At 29.9% G+C, this 12,699-nt stretch overlaps 1 protein-coding gene across 1 annotated transcript in view; it reads right to left on the bottom strand.

Moving 5' to 3' along the window:
• The window catches only part of LOC129224431 (CREB-regulated transcription coactivator 1-like), a 92,102-nt gene that overhangs the window by 54,267 nt on the left and 25,136 nt on the right, over nucleotides 1-12,699 (bottom strand). Inside the window, exons 3-6 of the mRNA XM_054858885.1 lie at nucleotides 8,200-8,325; nucleotides 6,633-6,694; nucleotides 3,005-3,096; nucleotides 845-906 (exon numbers count right to left, since the gene is read on the bottom strand). Coding sequence (XP_054714860.1) covers nucleotides 845-906; nucleotides 3,005-3,096; nucleotides 6,633-6,694; nucleotides 8,200-8,325 — 342 coding nt within the window. The remainder of the gene's footprint in view (nucleotides 1-844; nucleotides 907-3,004; nucleotides 3,097-6,632; nucleotides 6,695-8,199; nucleotides 8,326-12,699) is intronic.

The raw sequence follows: 12,699 nt of genomic DNA, 5'->3' as shown, positions 1-12,699 counted from the left end.
AACGCGAAAACACTATCTGAATTGCGAAAATAAATCAACGCATTTTCGCTTTTTTGCTCAAATAAAAAATAAATAAATTTAAAAAAAAGAAGAAGAAATGCATGATCCTAGAGAGGAAGAATGCATGGCGATAATCAACTTAATCTTTTTTAAATCTTAGCTAAGATGTTGAAACTACAATTAAGTTCAATAACTATTAGTCTTATCCAGCATTATGTCCGCCCAATAACTGCTTTATTAGGAGGAGGAGACTGCAACGTTCTAAACACTAATCGTGTTTTCTTTTTTTATTTTATGTTTTAAAAAAAATTGCTGTTGTACTTATTTATTCAAAGATGTCACAAATGAAATATGAATTTTATTTTCAACTGGAGATGAAACACACTGAGGCATACATAAATCTATGAGAATGTGTAACATTTTTAGCATTTTGCTAACATTTTTCCATCAATTTTAGCTTTTATGCTAAAGAACTTTTGAACCCAGCTTAAACCCTGGTAACTTGACATGTAAATCAAAAGCCCTGTCTTCTATCAATGCCCAGCTATCGCCCTGTGTCTTGGACCGTTTGACAACGAACATTTAGCATCAAAAAAATAAGTGTAAAATGCTTTTGAAACATGCTCAATAGGGCGTGATAAGACGTTCAAAATCATCAGAGAGTTAAGCAATGATATTCTACTGAGTTAAGGAAGAAAAATAACTGATTTAAAACAATGGAAGCAATTATACATAACTTAACATTTTAAAACTGGAAGAGAAAACATTCAAATTACAAGAAAAACTGCAGAATTAAAAATGAAATATTCAATAAACCATCAATGTAGACAAAATTTAATATTACTTTCTTTGGATCCCAATAACTATTAAGTTGATCATTTTCCTGCAAAACTACTCCATCAACTTCTGAAAGAGAAAGGATTTCATATTATAATGGAAAATCTAATTAGTATAACCAAAAGATGTACCAAAGAACAAAGTACACAAGCAACATGACTCTTACATGCAAATTGAGACAAACACGCAAAAATATTAATACAACCAAACAAGTGAAAAACAAAAGCTAACATTTAAATATTACAAAATAAAGCTCCAGACTATTACTTCTGAATAGTAGCCACTGGCTACCAAAGTCACCAAAAATAGTAGCCACTTTTTCACTTATGGTAGCCATTTTTTTTTAAGTATATACACTGAGGCTCTGTGCAGGGGTGCAGGTGGACTCAAGTAAAGTTTTTTGAAGACAGTTTGAAATTTTTGGAAACTCGAGCCCTACTCCCTTTTTTCGTAAAAACCCTTCAAATATGCATACAAAAATCATTGAAATCATGGGAGGAAAAAACATTTTAAAAGTTTTTTTTTTTTAATACAATTTCTTAGTTTTAGAATGTTGACAGACCAAAATTTTCGGAAAAACGGCAACCCAAAATTTTCTGAAAAGTCGGAAATTTTGGATCACAAATACCCCTGGCTCTGTGGCAACACAGAAAGCAAATAACCTATTCGCTATCAGCAATAATATCAATCAACAAGTTAAAAGATTATGATACTCTACAAAAACAACAAACAAAATTTCACTGGATTTATTTTTTCCAAATTGTGTTAGCTAGGTGAGGTCGACTGATGCACTGAAGGAGACGGATAACAGCAAGGACAGGATTGGGAGTGTGTTGTCATAGCACGATATTATTTTTCTTTACTAATAGTAAAGCTCAAAGTCTCTCTGTCTGGATCTCTGTGACATGCACAGCGCCTAAACAGTTCGGTCGGTTTTCATGAAATTTGACAAAAAACTAGTTCATAGCATGGGGTGTGCACCTCGAAGTGATTTTTAAAAAATTCAATTTTGTTCTTTTTATATTCTAACTTGCAAAAATACCCAAAGTTGCCTGGGTCAGTAATAATTGTGAGAAACAATCGCTATTTTCATTCGTTTACTGTTTTAACTGAACGAATTCAAAACACACCGCTTCGACGTGGTTAAAAATAGAGCTTCTTCCTTACCCATAAAAGTAAAATAGTATTCAGTTAGAAATGAAAGCACGACATTTAAGCATATAAAAATTTGAAGAATTTCCAAAATATGAACTAACTAAAACAAAGATATCTAAAAAAACTGTGCGCTTTATTTATTTAATTAAATACATACACACACACACACACACAAAAAAAAGCTCTCTACTATGTTTCAGTGTGCAAAAAGTAGAGTTTCCAAATATTGAAATGACTTTAAATTCATGTTTGCTCCGGAGAAGCCTTGATTCAACATTTTCATTATGATTACTATTAATATTGCTGTTGTAAGGCAACGAAATTTCATAACAATGGGTTTTATATTTAATCATTTAATGGGGAAATTACATGACATTTATTGTTTTCCATCATAACTTTCTTAAACTAAGTTGTTTAGAAATAAATTATTGCCTATGTTGCTTCCTGATAATGTAGCTATCTGTGGTGAAAAAATGGTTTAAATCGGTCCAGTAATTTTGAAGCTTACTCCGGGCATCCTTACATACAGAAGTAGTTACTTATGTACATAGATTTCAAGAACATTTTTCCGAGCAAAGTATCACAATGTGGACGAGTAAATTACCAAATTATCATAACGTGGAACCGTAACAGGCAAATTAAAATAACAAATTGGCGAGAAATTCATCATTCATTATTTGTAAATATACAGGCGAACCAAATGACCATTTAATTTTCTAATACGGGCAAAGCCGTGCGGGTACCACTAGTAACAAAACAAAGAAACACACAGCTGCCACTTTTGGCAACTGGGACTTGATTCTTTGGTAGCTATTTTCAATGAAATGATCGCCCGTGGGTGACAGGCGACCGTTAATCTAGCGCTTAGGTAAAAAATCATAATTACGTTTAAAAAAATTTTAAGAGCAGAAACCATTTAAACAAGACAAAGAAATGGCAACAAAATTTAAATTTATATTGGTAAGACATTACTTATACAGCAATTGATAAACAAATACTGTTAAATACTTACCATAAGTTCGACTGTTCGGTGGTGTGTTAGCACCATGGAAATTTTCCTGTGGGTTTACAGCACTTTGGTGAAGGGCAGAATCTGAATTTGTCCTACAGAAAGTCGACAATTTAAATCAATTTCATTGTCGACTATATACATAAAAAACATTTAGTTGATTTTTGAACTTTCGTTTTGTAAGAAACTAAAAATCTGAAAAATGCATACAACAAACCGATCCAATGATTCTTGAACTGAAGGTACATCATGTAAATTTCTACTCCCAGTAGTTATAATGATAGAAAATATTAGAAGAGATGACTTTGCTTATAATGACATTGGTGATTTCATAGTATTCATGACTATAAAACCAATATGCCATTATAAACAATGGGTATTTCAGGCATTGAAGAAAGCCATTAATTACAGACAAATAGGACTATGCACTTTTAGACAACCAAATTACCTTCAAAAATTCAACAAAAACTACATTATGCAAAAAATGCGAAAAAGACTTTTTATTCATTTATTTATTTTTATTAATTAATTATTTATTTATTTTTGGCAGATTAAGTCTAATGCACCAATATAGTTCCCTCAGTTCCTCCAAATCATTTTTACCAGTTGTTAATATCTTTTGCCGGTTTTGTAAAATTAGAAAGCTGTTTGTAAAGTGTTCAAAGCTTCTGTAGTAGTAGCCAATTACACCACAGCTTTTGTCTGAATCAATGATTTCGTAAAAATATTTTACTTCATGATTGATTGCACAGTCAATTACTTCTTTACTTGTCTTCGAACATCATTCCTTTGATCTTTGACACATGGACTAGTTTAACTCTCTACATATTAATCAGAAATTCTAATGGTTGATTTAATTCATTGAATACATGAATTCAGTTTGGGAGAAATATAATTCAAAAATTTAGTTTCAAGATAATACAGACACACAGCAAAATTCCTTGACTTAAGTCCAAAGCAATGAACTCCTCAAAAGTATGAACTAACACACATCTCATAAACATAAATTAAAGTTGTTACTTTTTGGAAATACCTTCTCTATCCAGAAAGCAAAACATCTTGCCTATTTGCCCAGTTTAGGATGGAAACATGCATTCTTTTCTTGAAGCATCAATGAGAGAAAAGAATTTGTGAGTGATTAAAATAGAAAAAAAAAGGCAATGATAGGTTTATCGCTCATTTCTTTGGAAATATCTGTACACTGCCTGCGTTGAAAATATCTAATTACAACCTAATAATAATAAATCTAATATAATCATTAATATCAAAATAAGTTGGTTTTAAATAACATCTGTAATTTTGTGACACTATGCCAACAAGCGAAACAAATAATGAAAAACAGACTGAAGAGAGTCTGTTTGGGATTTTTTACAAGGTCTTTTCAGTGAAAAATCAAATAATTTTGCGAAAATAGCTTGAAATTTCATGGTTTATACATATAGTAATGTTCACTGAAAGGAAGGGGCATGGCAAAAATTGTGCCTTTAAAATTTTTAGGAGTATTTTTTCCGTTGGCAAGGAAAATTTTTTTAGAGAATTTCATGCTTTGGGGGGGGGGGGGAGCGGCATTGATTTTGGGGGGAAGGGCACCACTTATCTATATAAAATTCACAATTTTAAAGATTCATTCAAAAAATCAGGAAAATACTACATGGGAGATAATTGGCTTGTTTCACCAAGATGTGTTTTTTTTAAGAGTCTATGTAAAACAAAAAACCTAGATTTAGGGTAAAAAAGAAAAAAAGATTGAAAAATGGAATATTAAGAAGCATAACTTACAAATAAATGATATAGATTTTGATGTAGTTTACAAATTCTTAGCATTAAAGACAAAACAAGCACTTTGAGACACTAAGCTTAATTTCATTAATGCTGAAATTGAATCCTATATTACAATCGTATCTCTTTCCATCAATCACTAATTTCACCTTTTCTCGATGCATTCAATTAGGAATGTTTAAAAATGCTACATTTTGCCTGTTTACATATTGAAATGGAGAAAAGTTAATGTCTGTTAAGTTTAGCCTCAAAAGTTCAAAACTTACATAATTTTCTTCCAAACATTACTAAGATTAAGCAGTAGAACCATAAAGGCAAAATGTTGTCAAGCTGGTAAAATGTTTAAAATATTTTTGAATCAAATCCCAATAGAAGTTTAACGCCAGACGCTAAATGGCAATAATTTTAAAGCTGTAACCTTATCTGAAGCTAGCACATTTTTCTTGGTATCTCATCTTTTCTAGCTATCCATTTGTACTTCTAAGTTCAAATCACTAATTTGTGCATCTTATTTTTAAATTTTATGTTTAAATCATGTACTAAGAAATGAGTCTTTTCAAAAGGCAATAAATTGCGTTTTCAGAGAAATATATAACTACAACACCACGGCTAACATTTCTTATCTGTTGTGCTAAAACAACAAGCAAAATTATAAAAACAAAATAACTCACTTTGTTTAATGTTAAATTATTTTTAAAGAAACAAACTACAAAAGTAAGAAGCGCTATAGTTGGCAGTATATAGTGATTTACCATAGAAGTGACAACTCTCTTTTTTTTTTCTTTTTTTTTTTGGCAGATTAGATCGGTATATAAGCTGGACCCTAGGGTGGTTTAAAAATACATGTAAAAAAAAAGGTTCTCCTAGATACTGGGACACTCCTCAATATTTTCAGACTAGTGGATAGCAATATACTGGAAGAATTTTAGCTTCCTATTTCAACTGAAAGAGGGTGCTCAACCCCCTCCCCCAAACTTCAATAGTATGGGGAGGAGGGTTAAAAAAATACTTCAAACTGAAAGAACAATGCTACATATTATAATATACACTAGAAGTATGCATACACAGAGCAATAAAACAATTATTTACAAAAAACAGCTGGGGAAATTAAATATTTCTCAATTTGTGGCATTTTCTATGCTACGGCTAATGTTAAATGGAGGGGTCATTGAGCATCCTCTTAAAATTTGAGTAAGAAGCTAAAACTTTTACAGCATAATGCTATTAGTAAGTCTAAAAAAAATAGGGGATGGCCTGGACTGTAGCTGAAAAAAAGTTTTTTTGAACCACCCTACTGAACCCCTTAAATTAACTTCAAAAAAGGATCCAAAAATTATTGGGCATACACAGAAACAAATGTTATTCTCAGGTTGTGCCACCTTGGGGTGATTTGACAAAATTAGTCAAAGAGATAAAACATTTCATTTTTGCGTGGACAAGGCAGACGTCTGTTTGGACATTTGTAAGTGAGTGGGTCTTCATTTTACCCCTTTCATCAGCCATTGGCCAGAGACTGCAGCACCCACTATTGTTTATTTGAATTGAAAACTTTGATTTCATAGTTGCTTTTCCGTAAAAAAAAATTGTGAAACGTCTGTTTCGGCGGATCGGAACGTTGTGAAAGGTCCGTTATGGTCGATCAGATTTTTATGACGGTCACGTTTAAGTTGATCAGATTTTTGTGAAGGGGGCATTAAAGGACCTTAATTTCTTCTGCCCAGACCCTTGTTTAAAAGTTCTCACTACTAGAGAATTGATCATACATTTTTTTTTTTTTTCACTTGTTTAAATTTATGCTGCATATACTAAAACCTAGTAAAAGAAATTTAAACAGAAAAAAAAAACAAATTACCTTCTCCAATTAGTATCAGGAGGTGGTGACAGATAAGATGAGTTGTATGGTGAGACATCAATCTAAAAAATTTCATCAAAATGTGTAACATATTTGAGCGCATAAATACCTGTAAAATTATTCAAATAGAAAAAATAATAGTTGATAACTTGAAGCACTGTCTTAAAATATAAACAATTAACACCAAGTGTAATTTAGATCTAATGCAATTCTTAATTTCTCACAATTATTTATCATGTAATAATCACAAATACATTGTGATTAACACACATACATTGCGTATAATGTTACAATAACAATTATTACAATATATTTATCATGTAATAATCACAAATATGTATCATGTAATCATGTATTTTTAATTCAGACTATTACATCAAAAAAATTTTTAGAAAATAAACTTTGAAACCCTACAAGTTTTGAAAATCATCTGGTATAAGCCTTTTTTAGTTAATGAATTAATAACTTGTTTTATAAATGAAGATTAATTCACGAGCTGGAGCTGTACTTCAAGGACTTAAAAGAATAACAATAAATAATTTTTGATTCTAAGTTACACATTCAGACTTGTTATTTTACCCAATGGAATACTGAAAAGAATACATCATAGTATTTGATAAACGTATAGTAAACCCCAATTTAAGATCTCCCCCATTTAAAGTCTTTTTTCCCATTGGTCCCGAATTTCTTTAATGCTGTTAGTGTTATTTCTTCCCATAAATTACGTTTCTCTATTGCCCGCATTCCCGCTTTTAACATTTTTTACCGAAATAATGCCAACTTGGTTTTGCACATTTTTCTAAAACTAACTGCCCGTTATATTTCTTTTGAAACTGGGAATATGATTTAAACAATTTAAACTATTTTTCAGACTTCTTTCCGTTTAGCCCACTAAAAACTGCATAGGATATGAAGATTAAGGGTTAGAAACACTGAATTTCACGTCCTCTGCAAGGGAAAATGCAACATTGCTCATTTTTTCAGGAAATGTGGATTACTATTAACATGATCCCAAACTGTATAAAGGAAATGTAATACAAAATTCCTTTATAACAAAATTTCCTGTTTGAATAAGTAAAAAAAAAAAATTACAATAAAGTAAAAACAATGCTGTACAAAGAAAGACAAATTGTATTTAGATAATAAAAATAAAATTATTTTTTACTTAAGGTCTATTTAGTTTTTTAATCATTTCAAAAAAATAATAATAATCAAGGTTTAAATGTAATTAATTCTTGTTTTTCCTTTTTTTAGTTGCTAAGAACAATGAATTACAGCGATTTTAAAATTTACCGATAAAGATATACATTAATAATTATTTATATCAAAATCAAAATTATTTGATGCTTTCATACTTAAAATCCACACACACACATTTCACTTTGCTTCAGTCAATCAATCACTATTTTGTGTCAATGTTAAGTCTACCAGAAATAGCATTTAATATTTAAGGAGAGCAGACACATAAAAAAGCAGAATAGATCACATATTTTTAATAGTTCAACAACTATTTAGTAATTTAAAATTCATAGAAAATTGTGGCAAAAGTACAATAAAGAAAAAATACCCTTTTGTTTTCAAATGCAAAACGGCGACTTTGGTGAGGAATAGCATGACGTCCTCTTTCACGGTGCACTCTATCAGCAGAAACTTCTCGACCTTGTTTCATATCCTCTAGACTGTTCAAAGCACTCTAAGAAAATAACGAGGAAATAAATTAAAACCCAGTTATTTCATACAGCTGGAAAGAGGAAATATCCAAATGGAAAGCAAAAGAGACATTTACAAGCACACATGCTCCAGTAAGTACGTTGGTATACCTGAATGATACTCTTAAGATACACTTTACATTGTAAAAGTTTTCAGCAGTAAATTCAAATATTAGCCCCACGGGTGCAGAATATGTCCGATCCGGCGATCTAGGATTGAGGGAAATTCAAACCATTTGGGGAAATTTTGCAGCTTTGATTTTTCTTTTATTTTTAATTTTCCGATTTTTTTCGCAAGTGTCTTTTGAATGCATTTTCTTTTGCATCACCACTCTCTATATTTTCATTAACTATTTGCTGGATAATAATTTACATTTAATAATAAATAACTGATAGGAGATTTTAATTATAACTTACATGTATTTACTTAATTTACTTTTTAGATACCTAGTTCTACGAGTTACCAGTTCATTCTATTAGTTTTAAAGATGCATTTTTTTACCCAAAATTATCTATACCAATACTAACAGGAATGAATTTTTATCTGAAACATAAAATACATTGTAAAATTTTTGAGAACTTTTCATATAGATTGGGGGAAATGTTGGCAGTAAAAACATTTTCTGCACCCCTGATTAACAACCACCCCCCTCTCTTTCAGCAGTAACAAAATTTATACAGAATCTAATGCACAAGAATCAAGTAGTACTTAATTCTGTATCAAAAACTAGATATTGAGCATATTATTTGAAACTATATAAAAAATAAAAAACTTTAGAGAGGTGTTGATTCAAAACCTTTGCGGATGGTACAGAAGAATAGAATAAAGTGGTACTCAGTAAAAATAGGTTTTGTAATTTTAATACAGCTACATAGCTTAAAATAACTTTCAGATTTTATACAAAGCTAAACAGTAAATCAAACAATGTTAAAATAGTTTTAAAGTCTCCAAGATCTAGTTCTTTAAATGTAAAGCATAGAGTTTTGAATGAAGATAACAGTGTGTATTAAAATAACATGTTGCAAACACACCACTGATTTTATACAAAAGTATATGAATCAGATTAGGATTTTTTTTTCATGACTTTTTATATACAAGGATAGCTGGCTAAAGCTCAGACACAAAATAAACTATGCTAAATTGTTACTTTAAAATACCTTAATAGACAGGTTGGGGTGAATTCAAAATCATAAAAAGATAAGTCTTGATTATTATTAACTTAAATTAAATATTTCAACAAAAGTATTTAAAAAAAGCCTATCTAATTAGAAACAGGTTTTCTATCATTTACATTCTAAAAACAGAGAAAGCACAAACAGATTTGACAAGAGAAAGCATTGGCTTAGATTTGACAAAAGAAAGCACAAATATATTTTCTATGGTGTAATGCACAGATTGTATTATTAACTTAAATTAAATATTTCAACAAAAGTATTAAAAACAAAGCCTATATAATTAGAAACAGGTTTTCTATCATTTACATTCTAAAAACAGAGAAAGCACAAACATAGATTTGACAAGAGAAAGCATAGGGTTAGATTTGACAAAAGAAAGCACAAATATATCTTCTATGGTGTAATGCACAGATTGTATTATTAACTTAAATTAAATATTTCAACAAAAGTATTAAAAACAAAGCCTATATAATTAGAAACAGGTTTTCTATCATTTACATTCTAAAAACAGAGAAAGCACAAACATAGATTTGACAAGAGAAAGCATAGGGTTAGATTTGACAAAAGAAAACACAAATATATCTTCTATGGTGTAATGCACAGAAACTCAACTAGATGCATCACCACGTCCCAGACCAACATTAATCAATGTTCATTTACTTTTTAATGACATCATGCCCACTCCCATTACCTCTTTGTTTATTGAGGGGGGGGGGATTCTTATATTTTATTATTAACACTAAGCTAGTAAAGAATAAAGATAGTTTACTGTTTGTTTGAGTACTTGATTCCAATGGGGTTGTTTCCTTCAGTCAAAAGTACTACTTTTAGTCACTGAAATTGATAGAATTAGCAGAGAAAATAACATGGAGCGAGAAAATACTTTCATTTTCCCAAGTTATTTTTAAATTACTTTTTTAAAATATCCGATTTTTCAAACAAGGCGTGGTCTTTATGACGTCACAAATGATGCACTTGGCGCATCTTTCTATTGCGTTGCCACGTTATGATAATCAACAAGCGAATTAAATAATGCGCTCTACGTTTGCTATCAGCCACATCCTTGCTAATACATGCGAGTAAAGGTCCGAATTAAATATTTTGCTCTGTGAATAGCAACAGTGAATAGCATTTCATCATTTGATGTCATCGGCAGAAGCGTAAAAAATGAAAGCGCACCAATTAAAATAATTTTTTTTAGATATTAAACTTAAACAAATTTTTTAAAAAATGGTCAGATCCTATGTTTTTAAGCATGCTGTTGCAGAAAAAAAATACTTTTAAATTTTGGAAACAACCCTATTGTGAGCAGTTACGTCATGTTTTTGAGTTTTTGACATGTTATGTCAAAACCAGGTTTTTGACTAACATTAGTTTTAACATCAAAAACCCGGCCCTACAGTTGACTGACAATTTAATATTCTTTTGATTTATCTGCATTTTGAGAAAATATAGGTAAGCAGGAACACACAAAGCAGTGAAACAAAACATTTGGCATCTGATATTTTCAGATGATTCAAAAGAAAGCAATACACACTATATTGATTAAACTTCTAGTCAATTAAAGATTTTCAAGTAGTGATGCTTTTGTTTATAATAATTTGAAGCTTTAAAAACCCATACCTCTGGAAATACTAATAGTCAATGAATTAATCATACAATCAAATAAATTACTGGTTAACGCTTTTGGATACTTGAATTTTTTTTTTTAATTATTTTTTAAAAGTTTGTAGCTAACAGTAAATTAAACTTAAAAATAATTTGCTTCCCTTAGTTTTTTAATATAAATGAACATTTTTTTTTAACCATGTAAAAATTATCATTTGTTAATCATGAAAATTCATGATCAATGAATCATAATTCATTAATAAGAAATTTCATGATCAATGAAATGAATATTATCATTGATCATGAAAAACTATCATAAAAGGTAATGAATGACCTTTCGGAAAAAAGCTTACACTTAATAAAAACTCACTTTTTCATCCATAGAATTAAATACAAACTTTGGGCAAATGTTACTAAAGTAAAAATATTTCTTTAAAAATGATCAAAGTACAATACGAAACTACACAGATGAGTTTAAAAGACAAAAGGTTTGCTAGAATAAAAATCAAAATGAAAGAAGAAAATAAAAATTTGATATAAAAATGAGATTTTAAAATAAGAATCTAAAAAAATATGAAAAGTTGATTTCAATGACTTGTCTCGATGGTGATTAAAATTGAAAAAATGTCCAGTTATGTGCCTGTGAAATATATTTTTACTTGAGAATATTAATAAATACAACAATTTTAAGGTTTTCAAACACACCTTGAAAAATAAGCTTTTGTTAATGTCTCAGTTTTAATTTCATCTTTAATATGAGGCAGTGAGAAGCAAAGGGCAGTAAGTGGCAAAATTAAGCATTTTTGGATAATCAGTACAATTGGAAGGTGAAATTCTCCTCTGTTTTAGGGCAAGAGATAGCTTTATTAGTTTTTGTAGGTGCTGCTATTCAGAGTGATTTAGAAAAACTTTTCAATAAAAGTTTACTTAGGACCGCAACTTTAAACGTGTTTTACTCAAAACTTGAAAATGTCCACTTAACATCCCTTTGCTTCTCACTGCCTCATATGAGTATCTTTAACAAACCAAAATTCCATTTTATTTGTTTATTTAATTTGTAATCTTTTTTTTGAAATTGAAAAATGAATTATGTAATGAAAAGTTATATTACTGTTATTTTTGGAAGAATACCTCCTACATTAGTTTTCTATTCAAATACAAAGTGGCAAAAGACACAGCTATTTGAGGATTTAGAGAGCCTCTTCTTCTATGCATTAGTATTCTACTGCGCAAACACAACAAAAAAAAAACCCTGGAGCTATGTAATCACAGTTAAGAGCAAAATTAAAACACACAAACACACACAAAAAGGAGCATCAAGACAGCTACATGCATTTCACTAACAAGTACAACTTGCATAAGTGAATTGAAATAAGCATTAAAATGTTTTAAATCATCCAGTAATTAATTCTGATCCTTAATCAAAGCATTTTAACTTTCTTGAAACATAAAATTCAAAATATATTCCATTTCTGAAATGTTCTTTGTTTTTTGGTGCTAAAATGCAATTTACAGGCTTTTGCTTTTTAAATTAAAAGGTTAAATTATATCATATAAAGTAGATGAAATACTAT

This window comes from Uloborus diversus, chromosome 6 (genome assembly GCF_026930045.1).
Source record: "Uloborus diversus isolate 005 chromosome 6, Udiv.v.3.1, whole genome shotgun sequence".
Lineage (NCBI taxonomy): Eukaryota > Metazoa > Arthropoda > Arachnida > Araneae > Uloboridae > Uloborus > Uloborus diversus.
The sequence above is the reverse complement of the archived record's forward strand: the minus strand, read 5'-3'. Positions and strand labels throughout refer to the sequence as shown.